The sequence below is a fragment of the Chionomys nivalis genome, chromosome 2 (assembly GCF_950005125.1).
Source record: "Chionomys nivalis chromosome 2, mChiNiv1.1, whole genome shotgun sequence".
In the NCBI taxonomy this organism is placed as follows: domain Eukaryota; kingdom Metazoa; phylum Chordata; class Mammalia; order Rodentia; family Cricetidae; genus Chionomys; species Chionomys nivalis.
Window position 1 is genome coordinate 110,750,094 of NC_080087.1, and position 26,060 is coordinate 110,776,153.

General features: G+C 38.3%; 2 protein-coding genes across 2 annotated transcripts in view; one reads left to right on the forward strand and one right to left on the reverse strand.

Moving 5' to 3' along the window:
* The window catches only part of Psmd1 (proteasome 26S subunit, non-ATPase 1), an 80,389-nt gene that overhangs the window by 15,863 nt on the left and 38,466 nt on the right, over window positions 1-26,060 (reverse strand). Inside the window, exons 17-18 of the mRNA XM_057762508.1 lie at window positions 8,221-8,335; window positions 5,390-5,506 (exon numbers count right to left, since the gene is read on the reverse strand). Of these exons, the coding sequence (XP_057618491.1) occupies window positions 5,390-5,506; window positions 8,221-8,335 (232 nt within the window). The remainder of the gene's footprint in view (window positions 1-5,389; window positions 5,507-8,220; window positions 8,336-26,060) is intronic.
* Window positions 14,155-25,005, forward strand: Htr2b (5-hydroxytryptamine receptor 2B). Its single transcript, XM_057762509.1, has 3 exons — window positions 14,155-14,395; window positions 20,980-21,180; window positions 24,113-25,005. The coding sequence occupies exons 1-3, from the start codon at window positions 14,170-14,172 to the stop codon at window positions 25,003-25,005; spliced, it is 1,320 nt and encodes a 439-aa protein (XP_057618492.1). The 5' UTR covers window positions 14,155-14,169.

A 26,060-nucleotide genomic window follows, 5' to 3' on the forward strand; every position in this document is an offset into this window, starting at 1 on the left:
CACTTCCAGCCTTACTTTTTTAAAAACTACAAAATCCAGCGTGATTAAATCATCACTGAACTCACAGCCAGTTTGATGTTTTTACTCTGGCTCAACAGGTCAAATTCCTTTGATTCTGAACTTATTTTAGATGAATACTTACATTACCTTATATAGAATGGAAATTTTATGTGATAAAGGTTAAAAAATATTTTATGAACTTGTAAAAATAAATATGAGACAAAGCGTTGTATGTACATTACAAAGAAGAATTTAATACAATCTTACCATATCATGGTTTTCTAATTTAACTTCACTGTTCAGAATATGTTGGCGCCATGGCCAGGAAAAAGAGTCACAAACTTATAACCCTGTAACCTGAGAGCGGAAGCCAGCCTAAACTATACAAGGAGCCATCTGTCTCAAAAAACAGTAAAACAGAATGGTAACACCACTTCCCCACTCAAGTAGAACTTGTGGAAAATATTAACTTAACATTTAGGTTATTCTGTGATCCACATGTTCTACTATGTACAAATTTCTAAAGTCATGCATTTTAAAAAATCCATCATGTTTTGCACTGTACTTTATACCTTATACTATTAGAAAAATCAGAAAGGAACAAAATTCTCTAGAGCTATTTCTTCTGTAGAGCATACTCCCTTCCCTTCTTCATTCTGGCTACAGAAATTATCTCCGTGCGGGGTGGTGGTGGTGCACGCCTTTAATCCCAGCACTCGGGAAGCAGAGGCAGGAGGATCCCTATGAGTTCGAGGCCAGCCTGATCTACAAGAGCTAGTTCCAGGACAGGTTTGATAGATACAGAGAAACCCTGTCTCGGAAAAAAAAAAAAAGAAAAGAAAAAGAAATTATCTCCGCATATCAGGAACCTGTTTGGAAGTTTTAATAATATTTTTGACATCTGTATTTAGAACTTCAACTACACAACTGCAATTCCTTCCATGAGATCCTCGAGGCCAGATATATGTGGAATTTAAGCTTAAAAAACTAACATGAGAGCTAGAGAGATGGCTCAGCAGTGAAGAGGAGTAGCTGCTCTTTCAGAGGACCTGGGTTCGATTCTGGAAGGGGAAATGCCATTTTTTAATCAAGGGAAAAGGATTAAAATTGTTTGGACTCATTTCTGATGAATCATGATAGCCAACAAAAACCTAATTATCTAACAAAACTTGTAATTTCATTTTAGAAGTAAGGAGTTTAACAAGTCTGGCTCAACTCGAGCCTACTTCTAAAACAGGTAGTTGCCAATGGGGCGGACAACATGTACTGGTCAGTGGTTGGAGAAGATTCTTTGTGCCAGACATAGGCCAAATGATATGAGGCAAAGAAGAGCACTAGATTTCATTATTATTAGTTCTAAATTTGCTTTATTATTTATTTATTTATGTGTCTGTGTATATCCTCAGAGGCCAGAACAGAGCACTGGATACGCTGGAGCTGGGTCACGGCAGCTAGTAAGTTGCCTGATGTGGATGCTGGGAATTGAACTTGGATTCTCTACTAGAACAGCAAGGACTAATTTTAATGAATGAGCCATCACCTCCCCAACCCTAAGAGTTTATTTTTATATTGTGATTTTTCACCTTTTTATATACCATATTACTATATAAATGTTCAAATAAACTGCTAATGGTGGATTCCATTTAACAAGACAAACAATAGATGATTCATGAAGAAAGGAGTTAGGTTTTAGAGAGAAAATAACTCAAGAACCCATTAAAAGGTTAAGTGTACACTTAAAATTTTCTGTCTGTAATAATACAGAAGTGTGCCTATGATCCTGGGTTTATGTTTGTGGGTGTAAACAAGAGAGAAACTGATATAAACAAGGCAAAGACATACTGGAATTACTTAAACCAAGAGCACAATGTGCAGGTTAAGGGTTAGAACCATGACAGAATATTACACAAACACTGCAGATTTCCATTATGAATCTTACAAAATATCCAAGATCATTTTATTTTGCATTTCTTTGAGGAAGGAGTGCAATTATTCTCTTTTCAATCATTTTTATGTATATGGATGTTTTGTATGCATATAGATCTCTGCACAATGTGTGTGATTGGTGCCCAAGGAAGCCCGATGAGAGTATTAGACCTGCTGGGACTGGAATGGTTGAGTGTGTGGGTGCTGGGAATTGAACCTGGGCCCATTGGAAGAGCAACCAGTGCTCTTAACTGCAGAGCCATTTCTCCAGCCCCAGGATATAATTCTAAATTCCCTGATGTTTGCGTTTGAGATGTTTTCATAATTTCATGTACTGATTTGAAAACGTAGAATTATGGGGATTTGAGAATTTTGTTTTCTTTAAAAACATAGACATTATCAGACATAGTTTTGCTTTTGTAGTCAGTATGCAAACATTTACATTTGATTCTCGATTTGTATTAATTGCAGAACTAGCAGCTATAAGTACATTTAAATTTTTACTTTTATTAAATAGCATTTGCTTATGTGTCTGGGTACATGAGTGTCACAATGCACATGTGGAAATCACAGGACAACCCGTAGGAATTAGCTTTCCCCTCTATTATGTAGGATCCAGGGACAGAATTCAGGCTTGCCAGCAGCTGCTTTTATCCACTGAGCCATCTTGCCAGTACTACTTAAACATTCTTAATTAGTATTCATTATTCTGATACAGCCTCAAGATAGCAGAGTACTTTATTTGTTCATACCAGTTAAGACTCCATTCAAGTTCCTAACTTACAATTTTTTAAAAAAGAAAATCAATTACTTAAACTGCTCTACCCTGCCTGTTTTTCTAAATGTGACATTTCTTAAGAGTCAATTTAAAAATGAAAAACTAGATTACCCTATTCTACTTCAAAAGGATTCTGCCACAGTTCGAGGTTGTGGCCTCTAAAAAGTGCTGGAATTATTTTTCTTTTCTTCTTTTTTCCTTTTTTTAAACTTGTTTTCTGAGACAGGTTTCTCTGTGTAACCCCGGCTCTACTGGAACTTGCTCTGTAGACTAGGCTGATCTTGAACCCAGAGATCTGCCTACCTCTGCCTCCCAAACGCTTTGATCCAAATGATCAAAGGTATGTGCCACCTTGCCTGGCTCTGAAATTCTGAAGTTCATTCATTCTTTTTTCCTTCCTTTTTTTTTTTGGAGATAGGATCTCATGTAGCCTAGGACAGCCTCAGACTTACTGATGTAGGCTGGCCCTGAGCTCCAGTTTTGTTTGAACTACGTAACTTCTTTATTGTGTGTGTACAGCATATGCATGGAGGCCAGAGAAGAGGGCCACTCACTCACTCCCTGCCTTGTTCCTTTCAAACAGGACTCTCACCGAACCTGGAGCTAGGCTGGCAGCTGTAATTCCCAGAGACCCTCTTGTTTCTGTTCTCACAGTGCTGGAGTTACAGGTGCATTTGTGTCCATGTGTGACATTTACATGGTGCTGGGGTACAATCTCAGGTCTTCATTATTATGTAGCAAACATTCTTACCTCATTTGCCATCTCCCCACTGAAATTCTATAGCCAGGATATGAAGATGGCTAAACTTTTGTCTAGCTGACAATAGAAGCAGTGTGAAAGCAATATGTGAGGTCTGAGTGGATAAATATTTATATATGACTATTTGAGGAGGTACATTCTTTAATGACATTGCTCAGTTGGAAAACCTCAAGGCTCAGTGCAGCATCAACAGCAGAAATAAAAGCTACTCATATGATAGCTGCTATATTTAAAGCATGAAGAAATGTAGTCTGTGTTTGCAAAGATGTTTATGTTCTAAAAGACACAGCATATTAAGCAATTCTTGGAAAAACAAGATGAGAAGCCAGAGTCTACGTGCAATAATACAGTTTTCAGAAATGCTAAAAATGATTTTTAAAGAAGCACTGGGTAGTGAGACAAAATGACAGTGACTGCTTAGAAACTAAAGGTTTGTCAGACCAAGCTCTGAAGAGGCAGGACACTGCAGAGTCTAGTAAGTGCACCCCTCTTTCCTGACTCTCCTTTGCTTAAAATAACGATGTCCCATGCCTACTGCTAAGGCTGAAGAGAAGCCAATGGCTTCACCCCTTTCCTCTCCTTCTTCCCCTTTCTCTTCTATTTTCTTTTTTAAGGACACTGATTTACTACGTTGTCCAGGTCAGGATTAAATTTGTGATACCCCTGCCTTAGTCTCTTAGGTGCTGCAACTGTCTGCAGTTGCTACCACACTTGGCATCAACATTTTTTTTTTCTGCTAGTAATGTTTTGTTTTTAACTGTATCTCAGATATACATAACATTTTAAAGCTGCTAAATGCTCTAAATATGATTATTATGGGCACGGGCTAAGTTCGTTCCTTCGTTCCCTCCCTCCCTCCTTCCCTCCCTCCCTCCTTCCCTCTCTTTCTTAGTACTGGAGATTAAGCCAACACATACAACTTTACCACTGAGCCCCACCTGTCCCTGCCTCATCTGTTTTAATACTGGGTTAGTGTTTTACTAAATTGTCTACGCTGGTCTTGAAATCCCCTGTAGCCAAGGCAGTGCTGATACTTGAGGCCCTCCTGAGAAGCTATGATTACAGGTAGGTATCACTTGTACACTATCAGTGGCTTACATTTCTACTGAATACATCAAGCAAGATAATTTGAGAATATACAAATAATGCATATACACTTTCTGTTCTCAAGCGAATGAGATGTTTTGGCTGTGTTCAGAAGCACTGTACAGTAAAGACTAATATGAGGTATAAGAGACTGTCATGAGGGAAGTTTTAAATAAATGCCTTAAAATCTGTTATGGTTAATCCAGAGGAGGTGCAGCCTATGAGGACCACCTCCTTGAGGAAAGTTGGGCTGTCTTTTTCTCTCAGCACAGATCCAGAGAAAGAGGATTCAGAGGGAACACTTGGAGGACTCATGATCGGAAGTCACTATGCATTGAATCTGACATCTAAAAGTGACAGGTATTGGTCATTAGCTGAGACACCATCACCAAGAACTACTTTAAAAACTTCCCGAGCCACTGACACCCTTCCCAGGATTGCCTAGGAGGGTAAGAATGTAGTTGCATTCTTTTAAGACCGACGTTGGCTATACACATAACGTGAAGTGGGATTTTTCACTGTCTCAGAAGGCTGGAGCAGAAAAGTTTAAATTTGCACTCTCTAACACGGTACTGAGTTAGTCCTGTTGTATCTATTTAAAAACAAAGAGGCAAAAACAAAATACCAAAACAAATAAAAAGCACACTTTATCATTTCTTAAGCATGTTATATACTTAACAAAGTCACCTAAGTTTATAAAACACACACCAAGTAAAATTACATAATTACAACACTCTAGTCTGTTGTCCCCTAAATGTGTTTTTTCTCACTTTCAGTGACTAAGATAAATTACTAAAGCAAAGCCCAGACTACCTCCCTTCTAGGGCTTCTTTGCTCACCTTTGGACAAGTGATTTCGGTCTGCTGGATCATGATGAGAGCTGACGCTATCAGAGCCCCTTGCCTCACGTAGTTCACAGGATCATTCGTCATTGGTTCTAGTAAATTAATTGCTTCCTGAAATCATTACAAACAAAAACACAAACAAAACTTTAAGTGAAGTTGGGATGGCTGCATTTGCAAATCAATCGCTTTCAAAGGTATATTTTACATTAGGGTAATGTTTAAGATTTTTTGTTTTGTTTTGAGACAGGGTTTCTCTATGCCCTGGCTGTCCTGGAACTTGCTCTGTAGACCAGGCTGACCTCGAACTCATAGAGATCCACATGCCTCTGATTCCTGAGTGCTGGGATTAAAGGTGTGTGCCACCACTGCCTGGCTAAGTTTCTTAAATAAAAGTAATCAAATGCCAAATCTCTTTCAGCTATGTACAGATACCTAGGTCACACAAATTATCTAGAAATAAAGCAGACTTGTTTAGTATGAGCAATAAAAATTTTTCATTGTATTAACTTGTCAGATGCCATGTTTCAAAGAACATTTGCTCCTAGATATCACATTAAGTTTAGAATAATATGGAAAGAAAAAAAAATCCAATTTGTATTTAACTTATGAGAGCTGACATAAATGTAAATTAAAAGCCTAAGAGGAAAAATACTTAGCAAAATGTCCAACTGCATCCTTCCTGTGTTTACAGAACAGATGTATACAAGAAAAAGAGGCAGCTAGTGAGACAGCTCAACAGGTAAGCAGCCTGCTGTTAAGTCTGAAAACCTGAGTTTGATTCTCAGGACCCACACACAGAAAGAGAGAACTGACTCCTGCAAGCTACCTCTGACCTGGACATATGTGCGGTGGCATGTGTGTATTCCCTCCCACCTATAAGACAAAATTCTTATATACACTTAATGATCGTTCTAATAAAAATGGAGATACATAATTTTTTTCTTTCTTTTTCAAGACAGGATTTTTCTGTGTAACAGCTCTGGCTGTCCTAGAACTCACTCTATAAGGCTGGCCTCAAACTCAAGAAATCCACCTGTCTCTGAATTCTGAGAGCTGGGATTAAAGGTGTGCACCATCAAAACTGGGTGAAGATACACATTTAAAAAAATATTTTAATTATGAGTATGTGTGTGTAGAGGTGGGGGCAGGAATTCAGGTACCTTTCAAGGCCAGAGGAAGGTGTGGCATTTCCCAGAACTAGAGTTAAAAGACAGTTGTGAGCTACTTGATGTGGGTGCTGGGAACCAAATAATGATCTGCTGCAAGAGCAGTCTGTACTCTTAAACATGGAGTCATCTTTCCAGCCTTTGATATATGCTTTTTTTAGCCCTAGCTGGCCTGGTACTTGGCCTTGAATTCACAAAGATCTACCTGCCTCTGCTTCACAAATGCTAGGACTGGAAATATATGCCTGTCTTCACAGATTCCCTAAGAAATTCCCTCCCTAATAAATCAAGTGCCAAGACGATTGCTGTCCTAGCAGTGAACATTTTGCTCACGGGAATCTTATGTTTCAGTAGAGGGGACATAGATATTAAGCTAAATAGTTGTAACAGTATGCAAGGTGGCAATAAATGCCTATAAAACACCAGGAGAGAATGAAACAGCTGTAAAAATCCTTTTTAAAAATATTTATTTTCTTTTTATGCACATTGGTGTTCTGCCTGCATGCATGTCTCTGTGATGGTGTCAGATCCCCTTGAACAGGAGTTATAGACAGTTGTGAGCTGCTTTGTGGGTGCTGGGAATTGAGCCATCTCTCCAGTCCCAGATCTAAAAATTATTTTAAAAAATTAATTTATTGGTGTGTGGTATATGTGTATGTGTGTGTCTGAGCTCGTATGGGCATAAATGCCATAGTGTGCACATGGAGCACAGCCTGTGGCACTGGTCGTCTCTTTCCACCATACAGGTCCTAGAGGCTGAACTCAGGCTGCCAGGTTTGGTGGCAAACACCTTTACCTGTTGAGCTACCTTGCCAGCCCAAAGGAAATTCAGAACCTTTATTGCATGAAATGATGTGTTTGTGTGTACACAGTGAGTATTAATGATGTGTGTTGGGGGACAGGGGTGTATCTAATATGAACACTCTTTATTAGAGGAAAAAGTCAAGAAAGTTGGGCCTGAGAGATGGCTCAGTGGTTAAGAGCACTGGCTGCTCTTCCAGAGGACCTGGGTTCAATTCCAGCATCCAGCCACAGCTCATAGCTCACAGTTCACAACTGATCTGTAACTCCAGCTCCAAGGGACCTAGTGCCCTCTTCTGGCCTCCACAAGCACTATGGTGTAGGTGATATGTATTTAAAAACAAATTAAAAAAAAAAAATAAAAAAACCTGAGTTTAAAAAAAGGGCCACCCAAGGGTCCTACATACATGTATGCTATTCGAGGTAAAGTATGGTGACTACATCAATGCTGTGAATCAAGACTGTATGTTACGGCCATCTGGGGAATCTCATGCCTCTGGTCTCCACAGCATCTTCACTCATGTACACATACCCACACACATGCATATAATTAAAAATAACAAAAAAAAAAATGAGTTAATTTTGGGTGGCTTTAAACAGCAATCTTAATTTCCACAATACCAATTAAACAGAGAATAAGCATGTAACATGACAGAGCAATTCTCAATAGCTGTCCACGAGCACTGTTGTTTGTTCTAGGAAGCCTCAGGCACTGTAACACGTAAGAGTGGGGAGCACTGTGAAGCTGTGTGCCAAGCTCAGTCTCAGAGATCACACTGCACCTGCATTTTCACACTTTTCTGCAGCAGAAAAGCCTGGTGCCAGGAAAGAGCTGACCTCATCGGTTTGAGGCCTTACCTTGTTTCCTGTGCCCGCACAGCAGATCCCCAGGGCCATCGCAGCTCCGTAGCGCACATGAGGGTTGTAGCTCTCCGATAATAAAGAGACAACACTTGGACACTGTTCCGGCGTCCTGATAGGAAACAAAAAAGAAGACAGTATTACAGGCGATATGTTATAAACCCAAACGGAGCAGCTTTTAAACAGCTTTTACTGTCTTTTCTAAGATACAGGAAACGACGTAATATTTAACAAATAAGTTGTAGAATTACAAATCTTCCACAGAACAGGATGTGTTGGCACAGACCTACAATCCCAGCACTAGTGAGGAGATCATCACTTGAGCAGAGCCTGTACTACATAGGCAATTCAAAGCTATCAAGGAACACAAAGTGGTAAGACTATTAAAAATTATGGGGAAAAAAACTTCCATGGAATGAGAGTAGAAATATATTTTCTACATTCAGAAAACACTCAGAGAAAGAGGCCTATATCAGGGATTCCTTAAGCAAGCTCTCTGCATGCTGGCTATTTCCTAGCACCTTTCAAAGTGGACAGTCAGGCACATGTAGCACATTCCTCTGTGCCCCCTTCCCTACTTTCTGGGCACTATGCATTTTGTTACATTAGAAAAGGCATTTACAGAGTCTTTTAGATGTTTCCAGAGTAGCACACAAAGTATAAACACTCCAATCCCAGCACTCTGGAGGCAGAGAATACCTGTGACTTTGAGGCTATCCTGGTCTACATTGCGAGTTCCAGGCTAGCCAGAGCTACATAGTGAGTGAGTGGGGGTGGGTATGCCACAGTGAAATAAGTAACAAAATTCAGATATTTTATTTTAATAAAAAGTTCTTTGCTTACACCTAACAGTCATCTTACCAGTGTTACTATTTGTATAAACCTTCCAAGAGCAAGAACTCAATGAAGAAGGGAATGCACACAAATCACTAACATCATCTCATCATAAATTGCACATATGAATTTCTTTGTTTCAACATTCTGACTTCTAACTACTATTTCTTTACTGAGTATTTTCTACAACTACCACATTACATCATATTAATAAATCAAGTGCTTTAAGAATATGGAGTCTTTCCCATCCACTCTCTAGCTCTCTCTACTAATAGAGAGAAAACTAGTAATATATTTATACAGGCAGAAACACTGTTCTTGGCAGGGTCATCACAAAGTAAGTTTTGAAGGCATAAAATTTCATGATATTTCTCTGGTAGTTACAAGTTTATGATTATCACTAGGTAAGTGCTATGACATCAGAGACTTAGCACAATGAAAAGGAATTAAGATATATTAGCTCCTGTGAGGTTCTTGCCCTCCCTAAGATCCAAAAATCACCCTAAATAGAATCTAAGGGCCAGCTGGATGTCTCTAACCAAGGACATCATTGACACCTCTGTCAACATACAGAAAGAGGACTAAAGAACATTCCCCCTCCCTTAAACCACTTCTCTCATCATGACCATTCATCTATGCAATTCTCTTCTATTCATTCTCTGATTCCTCAACCGATCTGCCAGTAAATCAAGCAAAACTCTTAACTCTGATTTCTGCTTTTATTATCTGCTTTTACTATTAACTTATTTGTGTTTAATTCATTGAGATAGAGGAAACAGAGAGATCTGGGTTCTAATCCTAGGGTGATTATTTACTATCAGGGAGACAAGCTCTGAATCTTACTGAGACTTAATTGTTTCACTCACAATTATCTATCTGTTCCTTTTTGTGCATGCTACGAGAGCTGACATGTCTCTATGCTGTCACCACTGAAATCTTAATGCAAAACCAGAATTTGGCTTTGGATCAGAAATTGGCACCTGTGTGCTAATAGCTGTGGTTGGATCTCTTTAAAGACAGTGTAACCCAAAGTCAAAGGTTCTTTCAAAAAAGAATTAAACAAGCTAGATTTGCTAGGTAGCTTGTTATACTTAAGCTTTTCACTTTCAGATTTCCTCAGCAACTTTTTTTAAATTTATTTAAATTTTTTATTTTCTGCACATAGACTTTCGCCTGCATGTATGTTTGTGTGAGGGTGTTGGGTTCCCTGGAACTGGAGTTATAGACAGTTGTGAGCGCTGTGGGTGCTGGGAATTGAACCCAGGTCCTATTTGGAAGAGCAGTCAGTGCTCTTAACCTCAGAGCCCCTCCTCAGCAACTTTTAGGCACCAGTGGCCCACAGAATTTTACAGTTTGTCATTTGGCTGCAGTAAGGGTGGGATATTCCAGGGAAAACTGATGCATAGAAAAGAGTTTACCTAAGAACCTATCTTAAAACTTCACTATTTTATAGTCTTCACTTGAAAGTAGTAGGAATAAATAAGATCTCCCAACACCATTCTTTAGTCAATGCCTCACATCCACCCTTAGTTCTCCTCCCTTCCTATCCACTGCACAGGATTCCGGTCCCGTCCTATTCTCATGCACGTGTACAGTGTGCTCTGACCTTCCTCACCCTCCTCCACCGCTAGAGAACACAAATCCTCGGAGTTGTTACAGGGCTTAACTAGCTCGCTGGCTGCAACTAAGAATGAAACTAGCAGTAAGGGCTGGAAACTCAAAGCCTTTTTATAAAAAACAAAAAACCTGTCAGTTTTAGTCTGATAACATTCCAGCTCTGACACATTCTTTAGAAAACCTAAGTGTTTAGACAAGGAAAGACAGCCTTTAATAAACTAGCTTAGGCATTTAATCTCTTTTGAAGAGCACAATAAAGCCATAAGCTCTTCACAGGCTTGTCAGTGTCTCGACAGACAGCTCTAATGGACAAAGGAGTTTCTAAACAGTGACTGCAATGCAAAAACATACCAGAAACAAAAACCTGCATAGTAATCTTTGCACATCATATGTATATAGTGACTTAAAGTAGCAGTAAAAGAAGTCATGATACAACTGTATAATCACTTTGCATTTATAAAGAAACAAGGGATCCCAACATGGTTATCAATGAGTACTAATATATTATGAAAACAATTAGACCTTATGTAAATCATCATTCTTAGCTCTTAATTAGGAAATGAACAAATAAATAGGGAGAGAGAAACAGAATCTGAATGTTATCAAGCTTCCAAAAACCAATAATCAGGGTATATAAAATAGGGGCCAGTGAGATGGCTTGGCAGGTAGGGCACCTGCAGTCAAGCCTGACCACCTGAGTTTGGCCCTTGGGATCCACATGACTGAAGGAGACAAATGTAGCTGTCCTCTGATATATGTGCTGTGGCATGCATTTCCTTCCCATACCATACACGCACGCACGCACACACACGCACACTAAATAAAATTGTTAACAAAACTTTAAGAAGAATTTTACGAAGTACAGAAAACAAAACAATACATTAAATTATATGCAATCAACAAAAAGTATTATGAGGAACCAAACAAGAATAATGACCCAAAAGAAGCAAAAATGAGAAAAGGAAGAAAAAAAAGAAATAGATCTAGAGGACTGTCTGCAGCTAATGTTGGATGGGGAAGGGGAAACCACTTTCTTCAGTGTTACAGCCATTGGTAAGATGCCCATGCTCTGTAAATGACCTAATGAAACAACTTGCTGGGAGACAGACACTAATGAATGTAGAGGCAGGATAGCTGGGAAGAGGAAAGCAATGGACGGGAGTGGGAGGAAGAAAGGGAAAATATGATGGAAATACTTTAAAAATATTATTATAAAATATACACAAATCCTGCCAGGTAGTGGTGGTGCACACCTTTAATCCCAGCACTTGGGAGGTAGAGGCAGGCGGATCACTGTGAGTTCAAGGCCAGCTTGGTCTCCATATGAGTTCCAGGACAGTCAGGGCTGTTACAGAAAAACCCTGTCTTGAAAAAACCAACCAACCAACCAACCAACCAACCAACCAACCAACCAACCAACCAAAACTCACAAATTCCATCAATAATCTAGATGTAAATAAGTAAATAAATTCCAAAGGACCTATGAAGACCATTTCAAGAGAAAACCCTGAGAATTCTAAAGTTTTAACACTAAGCAAGTTTTATAGTTTAAATTTCAAGAGCATAATTGTAAAGACTTATACATTGCTTTTTAAAAATGGGCAGAAATGCATTTTTTTCTATACATTATACACTCTTCCCAATTAAAAATCTGTGGGAAAAGAAGCTGGCAATGAAACAGCTCCCAAATTCAGAGGCTGTTTAGAAATGAGCAGTGACAAAGTTTCTGCCAAAACCTATGTATACAAGTAGCATGCAGACCTTTCTGTGTGCTCTTCTATATAAGGCAGTGACATGAGCAAATTAATTGTGCTCCACAGCAAAGGCACAAAGCTGGATAAGAATCTTGTTTCACTGCTAGAAATTACAAGTTCCAAAACCTCTAGATTATATCTCTTTTTTCCTCAGAAGGGAAAAACAGTGAAGGCTTAATTCCAAATAAAATAAAATCATCTTATGCTAAAGTAATAGTTTACTACATTTCCCCCAAATATCAAAGATAAGAATGTAACTTGAATAAGGGTCATGAACTGGTTGGCCACAATTAGAGAGTGGTTTTATGAATTACAACGAATGCAGCTATGCTCTAATAATGACAGTATCAAAGAGGAAATAACCTCTCTGGCAGGCGTACAGCTGCTTACAAGTGCCAGTGCTGGAAGCTCAGAGTAAATCAATGGGAGGAGGATGTCAGAAGGAGCCCAACTGAACAGACACAAGGACGGCATGCTTAGGAAACTCACAAGCAGATAAGAGGTAAGTAGCTAACAAATACGTATGGAATATAACTTAGGTTTTTGCTGTTTCCATCTTAATCTTCAGGAGCTTTGTTTCCACAGTCTTTTCTATCTATTCAGTGGATTAAAGTTTATAAATACGAAGGGCTAAATTAATATGGGAATTGTGAGTATAATGAACAAATAACTTCATCTTTCTCTTAGAGTGCTTCTCAAGGGAATTGGGAAGAGAAAAGAAGTACTTAAAAAAGAACGGTTCAAATTTGGCAGACTTACGTGATCACATTTAAAACCTTGTAGAAAGACGCAGTTATTACTAAAATCAAGTACTTGGCTAGTAATACTTTGGACTACTTTCTCTCCAACTAAAGGAATTATAAAATGAATCATAAAAAAGCATTTAAATCAGCACCCATCAGAAAAATGATCACAGCACTCAGATTCTCAGCGGGTAAATCCTGACTCAGCCCTTAGGTGGGCTTGAGTCTGACTGGGTGGGTGGCAGTACTTACCGAATCCCTCACTTGTAACTCTTTAGAGCTCTGACCACTGCTCTGTGTGTTTTCTACAGTTAAGGAGAAAGTATCCAAGGGTCAGAGAGCATGTAGTGTGCTTCTAGCACTGCCTCTATGGCAAATCAGAAATACAGTATTTTTGTGGGTACTGACTGAACTATCACAAATGCATACTAACCTATCAAAATAGGAGGGTGTACTTAGTTAGCTCTTGTGTTTTGTTTTGTTTTTTTGCTTTACTGATTTCTGGAAATAACACAACCTCTCTGTGTCTAAGGGAAACTCTCTGATATTTAAGTTTAAATTCTTCTCTTAAAATTACATTAAAAAGGATGAGAAACTAATATTTTTTTCTTCTACCTCTATTGATATTTTTCATTGAATCTTCTGAAATCTAAGCCTCTAGAAAAAGACTAAAAATCTGGATGTCTTACCAGCAAACATGGACAGATGCGTACACATTCCCACCTTGCAGAACCTGAATCTTTAAAAAGGAATATAAGTCAACCTTGTCTTTGAATGTTTGGCATGGGTACAACGCCTTGAAAAAGCAGATGACAAGTTTAGCTACTGACCATGCTGACCACTGTCTGGTACTGGACTGAATCACAGAACAGCGAACAGTTTGCTCTTATAGAATGTCGGAACAAAGCACAAATCCTGAACACATTCTACAGAATATATATGATCATTTGATCTTGTCTAACCATTCTGGATTAAAGACAGAATCAACAGCAAAGGAGATGAAGCTGGTTGCTGAGGAACAGGGGACTAAAGTGCACTGGGCAGCTCTGCTGATACTCATGGTGATAATACCCACCATTGGGGGGAACATCCTTGTTATTCTGGCTGTGTCGCTGGAGAAAAGGCTGCAGTATGCTACCAACTACTTTCTAATGTCCTTGGCGGTGGCTGATTTGCTGGTTGGATTGTTTGTGATGCCGATTGCCCTCTTGACAATCATGTTTGGTAAGTATTTCCCTTTGTTCCTGCCATTGAACCCCATCCACTAAAGAACCTGACATTCATTTGATCTTTATTTTCTTTGAAATAAAAGATGGACCTGGATTAAAGACATAGAAGGGAACATTCCCTTATTGTTTTCTACGATTTGTAATAAATGTAAAAGGACACAAAAGTAATTTCTTAGGAACAATTTTACCCCCTCCTCAGCCACCTTATAAAATCATTAATTTGGCAATATTCACAGTTTCTGCATGCATTACCTAAAAATTATAATAAGTAAAAAACCTACACTTGTCAAAAAAACTATTCACTTTTCCTTTAACAAAGTAATCAATACCTTGCAAAATTCTGGGACTTTAATAACAGAATCACTGAATCATCGAGTCCCATTCCTATTACAGTTCTTGCCTTGAACCTTTAAGAAAAGATGTTTAGTTACAAAAGGAAATTGTCTGGCTCAGAGTACCTCAAGAGAAGACCCATCTGTTTAACTTTTCTATGATATCTGACCATCTGTGTTCCCAATAAACCTGTAAGTCAATAAAATAAGTGGAACAGATCCTGAGTTACCATGATAATAAAAATATAGTTTGACTTTCAGATCTTTGTTATAATAAAAAAGAGATAATATATCAAAGTAGGCATAAGGAGTTTCTTCTGTGTGTACATTATCCCAAACTATGTTAGCAAACACAAATGATTTTATTGAGGAATTATGAGGGCTCCTAGTTTCAAAGTCAGCACTAAAAGAATATTTAATTAGTCAATGTTTGGGATAAACTGATATTCCACTAATAAACCACTTAAGAAAATTATAGATGCTCAGGCTTCCAAGAATTGTGCTTATATGTGGAGAATAAACACACAAGTTATAGAAGTAAAATTTATTAACCCAGAGCACACTCATTTATTAAATTAAAAAGAAAAATTACTATTGCAATTATTTCTTATAGGAAACAACAGGGAGACATACAAAATGAAGAAGCTGTGTCTTTACATGTAGTAAGATGGTCAGAAGTTAAAACTTCCTACTGCAAAGCAACACTCCCCCAGCTTTAACCGATAAACAAACTTCTACTGCCCTATTAGATTCTCTAATCAGTAGTATTGTTTCGCTCTCTTTTCCCTTTCCTTTGGTGATTCTGTAATCTCTTGAATATCCCAATGGTATGCGTTAATCACATAAGAAACGACACTCTAGTAACAACCCGGAGCTCAAAGAATTTAGGAAAGATGATGCAGGGATGTATGTGGAAGGACCTCACAGGATTAAGATTCCAATTCTCAACTCCCTAACAACAGCTTGCAGAATAAAACTGTACTCTTTGATGCTTTGCTAGGCATACAGAAAAATATCAAAATGCATTATCTTTAAATCAATAAAAAGTGCATTATCTTTGTTTTACTAACATAAAATTGAAAATATCAGATAAAGAACTGAAGGAATTTTACAGATGTAAATTTTAATTTGAAAGCTTAGTCTGTAACTACCAAATATCTACTATATGCAAAATTCTGAGCTAGGTACTCATTGCATTAGGATAAGGAATCTTAACACAGAAAAGTCTATAGTGTACAAGTTAGCTGATAAACACTCCACAAGGAATTATCAAATAGCAGGCACCCCATGAGATAAAGAAACTGCTTATACAGAAAATTATTGCTTAAGATATTCTACCTCAATCCCCAGACAAGGTTTCTCTGTCTAGCTTTGGAGCCTGTACTGGAACTTATTCTGTAGACCAGGCTAGCCTTGAACTCAAAGAGATCCGCCTGTCTCTGCCTCCCGAGTGCTGGGATTAAAGGCATGTACCACCATCACCTGGCTATAAAACACAGCAGAAAACTAAACATTTTAACATAAAATATATAGAACACCTACATACTTATGCCTTAAATTATAACCCATCTTAACAGCATTTCATTCTTCAAATACTTATAAAACAATTAACATACAATGTCTCATAGTCTCAACCACGTTACTACCAGTAATTATGCTGTACAAAGGAGTTATTAGATTGGGGGATGGGGAAGCAACCCTAACTAACCTGGGAATGTAATCACCGTTTAAAATGTCACAGTATGAATTCACTATTTAAGACAAAATCTATGATCACAGGGCATATGGACAGATGCTACCCTTGAAAAGCACCAAATGAATGTCTAGTAACTATCTGAAGTGAATGGGTGGGGACCTGACTTCAAATAGTAAGATCTTTATATATCCTTTTCCAGCTAGATAAATACTAAGACTTTCTAAACTAACACATTTGCAAGAATTTTTGATAATTTTTAGAAGTAGCAGTAAACGATGTATAATTTTCTCTAATTATATGGGAAATCTTCAGAACTTCTGAAACCTACAAACCAAAGTGTTCTTGGTTATATAATCATAAAGGATTAATTACCATTATGAACAATTTAAGCTATTACAAGAAGCCACTAAAAACCTTTACAGCCGTTAAGCATTCTAATAAAGTCAAACTTTAAAAAGAATGAGCTAGAAATAACAAAGTGGCCCTGGTGTTCTTAACTGAGGGATATTTTATTCAAACATTTATTTGTAATATTTAACTCTGTATTGTCTGAATTTCTGTTTTACCAAGACTATGACACTCTTGACATGACACTTTTAACTTCTCTGCCAAATCTTCTTTGGGAACACTGGATGCAACATTTACAGGTTTATTTACTTATTAATTTTAATGTTTTATCTCTTATTCTTAAAACCCATGATCATAAAACAATAGCTTTTAACACAAACCCTAAAAATACCTACATTAGAAATACTTGGGCAGGGAAGTCTGAGGCAGGAAGACTGCAAACTGGAAGCGAGCCCTAGGGTACACAGCAGTAATAAGTAACAACATATCCTCCTCCACGCAGAAGCATGGACACAGCCCAGGTACAATATGCACAGGCTAGTGGTGTTCCAGTGCAGTAACATTCAATTTTACTAAGACACTTTCCTGTAAATTTCAGCACTGCAGTTAGGTACGTTCCCACTGTGTTCTCTGCCTCCCCAGTACAGGCTCACATTCAAGCAGATGCACTGCACTCTTGCTCTACTTGCACAGATATAGACACTGGCTTTACATGGGTTGGGTGATCTGGTTTGTTTCTGAATATGTGTGCCGTCACTGCTATTTGCTTGACTATAGTCACTGTCCAGAACAGTAACAACTGTTATTCTGAGTGCCCTCTCTGAATACACACTGTTTCAAATACTTTGCAATATTATTTTATTGTATTTCAAAGCTTTAAATACAATAATGTAGCAAGCTTGTAAAACAGGTAATGGCACCACCGTAGACAAGATCTACAACAGTTAACTAAATTTTCTGAGATGATAAAATAAGTGGCAGCAATATGTGGATCCAGGACTGATTCTGGAAAATTCCTATGCTCAGTCCTTATTGCTCTACTCTGCCTTCTCAAAGACAAATGCTGATTCTACCAACCCAAAGTATTATGTTCAGCATATGGGACTAACAAGAAAGCCTATAGAATTTTGGGAATGGTGAGACAGAACCCTGTATCTTTCAGTATGTGACAGAATACTTAGGCCTCACCTAGTAGTTGTACAAATCCTTGAGATGACCAACTAACCTATTTTCTGAGGAAGGTACTAGAAACAGTCAATGCCTATGAAGTTGCCAAACCTTGCTGGGAGGCAAACAGGAACTTAGGCAGCACGCGAGTGACTACCCTCCCAGATACGGTCTCTACAGCAATGAACAAAGACAATGAACAAAAGCACTGTCTTAACTAACAGCCGAGTAAAAGATCTATAAACCAAAGACACATTTTGCTCCTCAAATATTACTCTATGACATTTAGCCTACAATTACTTTGGGTACCCAGAGAAATGCCATTATTCAAATATTCCTTTTTTTAGTTTTAGTTCAAAGGCAATAAAGGAAGACAGTTGGATTGGAGCACAGCTTAATGGGACAGTGCTTGCTTAGTCTCGAGGCTCTGGTTCACTTCAGGGATGGTGGTGGTGGTGATAAGGTTTAAAGAAAAGAGGATAGGCTGGGTAGAATTTGTTTTTCAGAAAAATTTTATGTGAGAGTCCAAGAAAAGCAGTTACTAATCTATGTGCCAGATTAACTTCTCATAGATACTATTTTTAAACTTCTTTTAAACTTAAATCTTTCCTGTTTCACTTGATTATTAAAAATTTAATTAATACACAATCCAAGTCTTGCTGCAAATAGGTGGAACATAAGGCATTACAAAAAACAAATATAATTATAAATCAAACCCGATGCTTCCTATATGCTACATGGGTGCCCCACTATCAGATTACATTCCTAGCTCCTTTTATGCTTTTCTACACTGTTGAATTTTTGTTTTGGAGATAGGTTCTTGTTATGTTGTCAAGGCTGGCTTTCATCTGACTATGAAGCCCAGGCTAGCCTGAAAGTTTTCATTTTCCTGCTTCAGCCTCCAAGTGATCACAAGCAAGTGCTACCATGCCCATAATTACATTCTTGTCTTCTCCACACCCCATTTAGATTTTATTTTATTTTAATCTTACTTTATGTGTTACTTAGCTTGCATGTACACCTGTGCACCGTGGGTGTGCCCGATGCTGGCGAAGGACAGAAAAGGATGTCAGGTCCTCTGGAACCACAGCTGTAGATGGTTGAGCTGTCATATGGTGCTAGGAATTAAACACAGATCCTCTAGAAGAGCAGCCAGACTCTGAACCACTTTCTTGCTTTTAATAAAAGGTTTCTATTAATTCAGTGCCATTATATTGCTTTCATAAGTCTATCCATTAGTATTTCATGAAAGGTGGGATCTTAAAGGTGTATCTCTCTCAATCTTATAAAATCCTGCTCTTTCTTCAAATCTATACCACTGCCAGATAGTTCTGATTAAAATAAGAATGTTCTAGTGATCTGAACTAATTTTAATTCTCACTTTTCCAAAATTGGTATTCATAAATACATTAGCTCTGTTGGAAAATAAGGCTAACAGGCTTCCTAGGCCTAATGAAGTCAGCACTGGAAGGCTTGCCCTTTTAGCCTATAAGGAGAAATACCATAGGTCAAAGAGTCAAATTCCAAAGGCATGTAGTTTTTATGTGTTCCCTGTGGCTTCCTGCTCATGGCTACAAGATTTATGACTAGAATTTTCCAGACCTTAATTTTCAAATGTAGAATACATAATTAAGAGTAGCTAAGTAGGAAAGTTTAAATTAGTAGCAAAGTATTTTATTTTAAAAGTTCTACAGAGACTGTATGCACGTGAGGATAAAACATAGCCAGGTGTGGCAGAAGGGTTGCATATTTTAGGTCAGCTTGAGTCACATGGTGCTATCTCAAACAAAACAAAACAAAATTCCTAAACCAAAAAACAAAACCAAGGCAAGCAACAGAATAGCAGTAATTTCAGTGGTATAAAGGCTGCTTTGCATAATTCAGGTCCTGGCTTCAATCTCTAGCAACATACTTTCTCTTAAAGTATTTTTATTTTTGATGAGGATCTTGCTATGTTGCAGGCTGGATTAAGGCCTGGAATCAAGTGACCCTTCCATGTCTGCTTCCACAGTACCTGGAACTATGGGGACTACACAATCCTAATTTTTCTATTTCCCTACTCCTAGCCCAGAATCTAGGGTATTGCTTCCCATGAGTGTCCACTGTGAAACTCTCTTAATCACTGACTCTTTCCCTTCTTACACTGTTTGCCTTTAATGTCGGGTAAAGAATGCACTGCTATTTTCCACTGACGACAGAAAACTGGAACACTACAGTTAAGAAAATTCAACTGCTTAGGTTCTATCACAGGTCTTTGTTCTAAGAGGCTCCCATGAGATTTCATGTGTGTATGTGGTGTGTATGTCAGGAGTTTTCTTCCATCAGTTTCCATCGTATCTTTTGAGACAGACTCTCTCAACTGAACCCAGAGCTCACTGATTTGACTAGCCTGGCTGGCCAGCAGGTCCCAGAGACCCTTCTCTGTCTCCCTAGCACTGGGGATTACTCCAGTACGAGATTGTAAGTGCGGACTGTCACACGTGGCTTTTATAAGGGTTTCGAGGATCTGACCTCAGTTCTCATGCTTGATTGGAAGCACTTTAGCTACTAAATGTTCCTTTCTAGGAGACATTCTGAGTGTCTATTTCACACAAGTACACCCAGACATATGTTTTAAGACTAAAATAGCCTTTCCTACAGTCTTCCCACAGAATAGATGTTTAAGCTTTCATTTCCATACAGAACATGTGGGGATTGGTTTACTGCATTCTCATACAATGCCTGTATGTATCAGATGGAACCTAAGAGCCTACTTTCCCAAACAATGACCCAGGTGACATTCATCTCTATTCACTATTTGTAATCAGGGTACACAATGTTCTAAAGGATGTTTTCAACTAATATTTCAATTTTGATAAATGCTCTTCCCTCCATAAACTCATATTCAAAGACTTACTTACATCTGAATTGACTCATCTGAAACATCAAGGACATCTCCATGGTCATTTTAAGAGGCTAAAAAATATGTACTGGAGTAAGAAAAAAGATTAATCTCAAGACTGCTATTCCATAAACAAAAAATTCTTTTTCTTTCAGAGGCTATATGGCCCCTCCCATTGGTCCTGTGTCCCGCCTGGTTATTCCTTGATGTTCTCTTTTCAACTGCCTCCATCATGCATCTCTGTGCTATTTCGGTGGATCGCTACATAGCCATCAAAAAGCCAATACAGGCCAATCAGTGCAACTCCCGGGCTACTACATTCGTCAAGATTACAGTGGTATGGTTAATTTCAATAGGTATGTGGGGAATGCCAAAGGTCTCAGTGGAGTGTCCAGTCTTTATTTCCATATGGCCAGAATGTCAGGTCTGGTACCTAGAAAAACTCAGAGGCCAAGGAAATCCATTGATATCCAAGAACTTGCACACCACATTCACTGTGCAGCTTTTAAGCCATTATCAGTAAATCCTCCATTAGCAGTAAGTCTATGCCTTCGGAACCAGTCAGTATTTTCTGAGTTCCCATCATACTTCAATTTTGATATTCAGGAAATTTAAGCCGCAAACTGTGTTATATTTGCCAATAAATTATTAAGTTCTAACTAGCATAAGGAATCTAACCACCAAAGTAAAACAGCAAAAAGTGAAATGCATCTTAAATCACATTTAACAGCATAAACAAGAGAGGAGAAAAAGACGACCAAGCCAAACTTTGTAAGCAGGCACTAAAGACCATAAATTCACCCAGGAAGTTATGTTCCAATGTGTACAGACTGAAAGCAGTTAAATATCCACTTTAGTGTCTTAACTGTCAAAAAAATCTAAGATAGATGTTAAGCTAATGTTTAGAAATGGTTTATAGAAAGAAATCAATTTTCTTTAAACTGTTCTATGATTCTGCACTAATCTTTTTGATATTTTTAAAGATTTATTTATTTTTATTTTATGTATGAGTGCTTCGCCCACATGTATATATGTGTATCTTGTGTGTGCCTAGAGCCTGAGGGGGCTACGCGAGGCCTCTTGGAAGTGGAATTTCAGCTGGTTGTGAGCTGTCATCTTGAAGGCTCAAGGCTAGCTGCTATCAGAGTGCCTTGAATGAAGTGCACCGTCCATTCAAAGCTCTCTTAAGATAGTGCAGAAAAACAAACTTGCAGATTTGTAACAAATGATCTGATCAACACATTCACTGCTTTGCAGTAGAAAGAAAAAATTTTTGAAGAAAATAATTATGAATCCTGAAGTATTAGAAGGGGAGTAAAAACAAACAAACAAAAACTATTGCTTACTTCTCTCTAACCAATGTAAAAATGTGCTCAATAAAGCAAGAAAGACACCAAGATTATCTTCACTTTCCTGAAATAATGGCTTCTCTTGGAAATGCCTGGGAGTAAACGTCAAGGCAAACTACTAGTCTGGCAAGAAAGGAAGGAGAGTTAAAGAAATGTCTTCAGAATAGAGAGTTTTTTTTTTTTTTTTTAAATATCAAATAGTAATGACCAGAACAAGAAAGTGAAGTGTCTGGTAAGGGAAAGAAGAGCACAAATAAAAAGATAGGTCAGGGTCAGCAGACTTTTATAATGGGCAGGAATGTGGTGACAGTTTGTTGGTTAGAGGGTATCTAAATTAAGGCTGGGTAATATGACTTTATCAACATCAAATTTTTACTAAAAGTAAATTTCAAGCTTGTAAGAATACATGAACAAAAAAGAAAAAGTTCTCAGCAGTTATATGCGGTAAGTAAATATTTTAGGTTGCAGGCTCCATGGACTTAACTGTTCTGTAGAAGAATAAAAGTGTGTTCTCTCTCTCTCTCTCTCTCTCTCTCTCTCTCTCCCTCCCTCCCTCCCTCCCTCCCTCCCTCCCTCCCTCCCTCCCTCCCTCCCTCCCTCCCTCCCTCCCTCCCTCATTCACTTTTGCCTCTCTGGCTATCAAGTTGTTCTGGGTAAAAGAAGCTACAGTTAATACAGTACTAATGAGGATGGCTGTTCTAACAAAACTTACAGAAACAGAATGCCAGTGTTCCTCTAGCTATAGACACTGATGCCCTGGAGCAGAGCACACAAACTCTTCTTTCCAGTGGTAAATATGTAACAGATGGCAAGGGTAGAGGCTGCTACTATAAAAGGTTTGAGAAAATTGCCTTGTTAAAAACTGTGGGGTATTAGAAATACGTTGTGAAGAAGACAGAGTGCTTTTGGACTTATTAAACAATATAAGATAAAAGATTAATCAGCTTGGGTCTGGAGAGATGGCTCAGCAATTAAGGGTACTGACTGCTTTCCCAAAGGACCCAGGTTCAAATCCCAGCACCATATGGCAGCTTACAACTGTCTGTAATTTCAAGATCTGACACTCTCATACAGACTTACCTGCAGGCAAAACACCAACACACATAACATAAATTTTTAAAAAAAGATTAATTAGCTCACATACTTAAACAATATCTGCTGTTTTGAAGGTGTGACTCTTGTGTTATTCCCTTTTCTAATAACTACTTCACTGATCAACATTACATTTAAATACTTTATAGTACTTAAAGTATTAAAGAAATAGCAAAAGGTATACATATTGAGCCGGGCGGTGGTGGCGCACGCCTTTAATCCCAGCACTCGGGAGGCAGAGGCAGGCGGATCTCTGTGAGTTCGAGACCAGCCTGGTTTACAGAGCTAGTTCCAGGACAGGCTCCAAAGCCACAGAGAAACCCTGTCTCGAAAAACCAAAAAAAAAAAAAAAAAGGTATACATATTATCATTAGAGGAACTTTCAACCTTGAAAACAAGTTTTATAACTTGTACAGTCTTGTTTCTTAAGCAGCAATTTTTAAAGAAAGTCCATTTTTTTCTCTATAAAGGATTAAAATACATTCACAAATACCAAAATTCTTAAGTGAAGATGTATAACCTCAAAGATAATAGATAAATAGATACCATTCGAAAATGAAGACATTGAATCTCTAAATTCTCTCCAAATTAACTACTCTGGATATTAGCCTTATCTTCTGAGTTCCTTTCCAACCTGGAAAAAGCAGATTTGCTCATTTAGAGTTCTTTGTTTAGATTCCATTTGTAAAGGATCTGCTGGTAACGCCTGACAGATTTGAAGCTGAAGGTCTCAGGAATTATAATGCATTCATCAGCATGGAATTTCTAAAATTAACTCTCAAAACAACTAATCTAGGAACAAGAGGTCATGAAAATGACTCCATTTATCTTGCTTCGTCTTCCTTAGGCATCGCCATCCCAGTCCCTATTAAAGGGATAGAGAATGATGTGATTAACCCAGACAACATCACCTGCGCGCTGAAGAAAGAACGCTTTGGCAACTTCATGCTCTTTGGTTCACTGGCTGCGTTCTTTGCACCTCTTGCGATCATGATAGTCACCTACTTTCTTACTATTCATGCCTTACGAAAGAAAGCTTACTTGGTCAAAAACAAGCCATCTCAGCGCCTAACTTGGTGGACTGTGTCCACTATTTTCCAAAGAGAAGAGTCATCCTTTTCCTCACCCGAAAAGGTTGCAATGCTGGATGGTTCTCACAAGGATAAAACTCTACCTAACTCAAGTGATGAAACTCTTATACGAAGAATGTCCTCAGTTGGAAAAAAATCAGCACAGACCATTTCTAACGAACAGAGAGCCTCAAAGGTCCTTGGAATTGTATTTTTCCTCTTTCTACTTATGTGGTGTCCCTTTTTTATTACAAATATAACTTTAGCTTTGTGTGATTCCTGCAACCAGGCTACTCTCAAAACGCTTCTGGAGATATTTGTGTGGATAGGTTACATTTCCTCAGGGGTGAACCCTTTGATCTACACCCTCTTCAATAAAACCTTTCGGGAAGCATTCTGCAGATACATCACCTGCAATTACCGGGCCACAAAGTCAGTAAAAGTCCTTAGAAAATGTTCCAGTACAATCTACTTTGGGAATTCAATGGTAGAAAACTCTAGATTTTTCAGGAAACATGGAATTCGAAATGGGATCAATCCTGCCAAGTACCAGAGCCCAATGAGGCTCCGAAGTTCAACCATTCAGTCTTCATCAATCATTCTCCTGGATACACTTCTCCTCACTGAAAATGATGGGGACAAAACTGAAGAGCAAGTCAGCTATGTGTAGCAGAACAGGCAGTCCTCATCTAGCTCAAGTAAGGGGATGAGCACGATGCTAGTGCACCAAGACAAATGTACAGAATAAAACATCATCTCCTGAAAGCAAGAGTTAATATTCAGGTTGTCCAATTTCCTTATCTAAACGAAGTCAAAACATGGATAAAGTAGCTTTGTATGGCTACAAACAAAAGCAATTCCTACTCTGGTTTTCAAATGAAATAAAATTATATAAATCAACAAATTTTAGTCTTTAAAAAAAAATCAATGTCATAAATTAAGTTCCTAATTGTAAGTAAAATTGGGCTAAGAATGAAATAAAATGTTAACTCTCTAAGTTGGTTTTTTGTTTGTTTTGTTTTGTTTAAGGGAAGGTTTCTCTGTGTAACAGTTCTGGCTGTCCTGGAACTTGCTTCATAGACCAGGTTGGCCTTGAACTCAGAGATCTGTCTGCCTCTGCCACCCGAGTGCTGGGATTAAAGTGCATCCAAGGCCTGACTAGTTTTTTTTTTTTTTTTAAATAGATAGATAGATTGATTATGTATGCAGTGTTCTGTCTGCAAGCCAGAAAAGGGCACCAGATCTCATTATAGATGGTTGTGAGCCACCATGTGGTTGCTGGGAATTGAACTCATGTCTTCTGGAAGAGCAGCCAGTACTCTTAACTGCTGAGCCATCTCTGCAGTTCAACTCTCTAAAATTTTAAAAGCATAAGGCATAAACAATAGTGACATGACCAAAAGACAAAAATGACTGAAACAGTGATTATAGAATAGGGAGATGATGGTTCAGAGCTCACTATGAAAGAATGAGAGCCTGAGTCTGGGTCCTTTGCACCCACATGGAAAGTGGGTATAGAAATGCCTGTCTGCAATCCTATTGCTAGCGAGGACAGGAGGATCCCTAACTTCACTAGCCAGCAACTCTTGCTGGACCAATGAATTCCACATTCAGTGAGACCTCCCTCAATCCCACGAAAATGATACAAACTGGATTTTTTCCCCCCAAAATATACATATAAAACCCTAAAACCAAAACAAACAACAAAAAACTTTAAAAAAATCA

Bases quoted from the DNA above. Each gene is read 5' to 3' on its own strand.
- Htr2b (XM_057762509.1), top strand. From the start codon at position 14,170: ATGAAGCTGGTTGCTGAGGAACAGGGGACTAAAGTGCACTGGGCAGCT. The intron at 14,396-20,979 runs GTAAGTATTTCC...TTTTTCTTTCAG, and splicing joins CCTCTTGACAATCATGTTTG to AGGCTATATGGCCCCTCCCA. The intron at 21,181-24,112 runs GTATGTGGGGAA...CGTCTTCCTTAG, and splicing joins GGTATGGTTAATTTCAATAG to GCATCGCCATCCCAGTCCCT.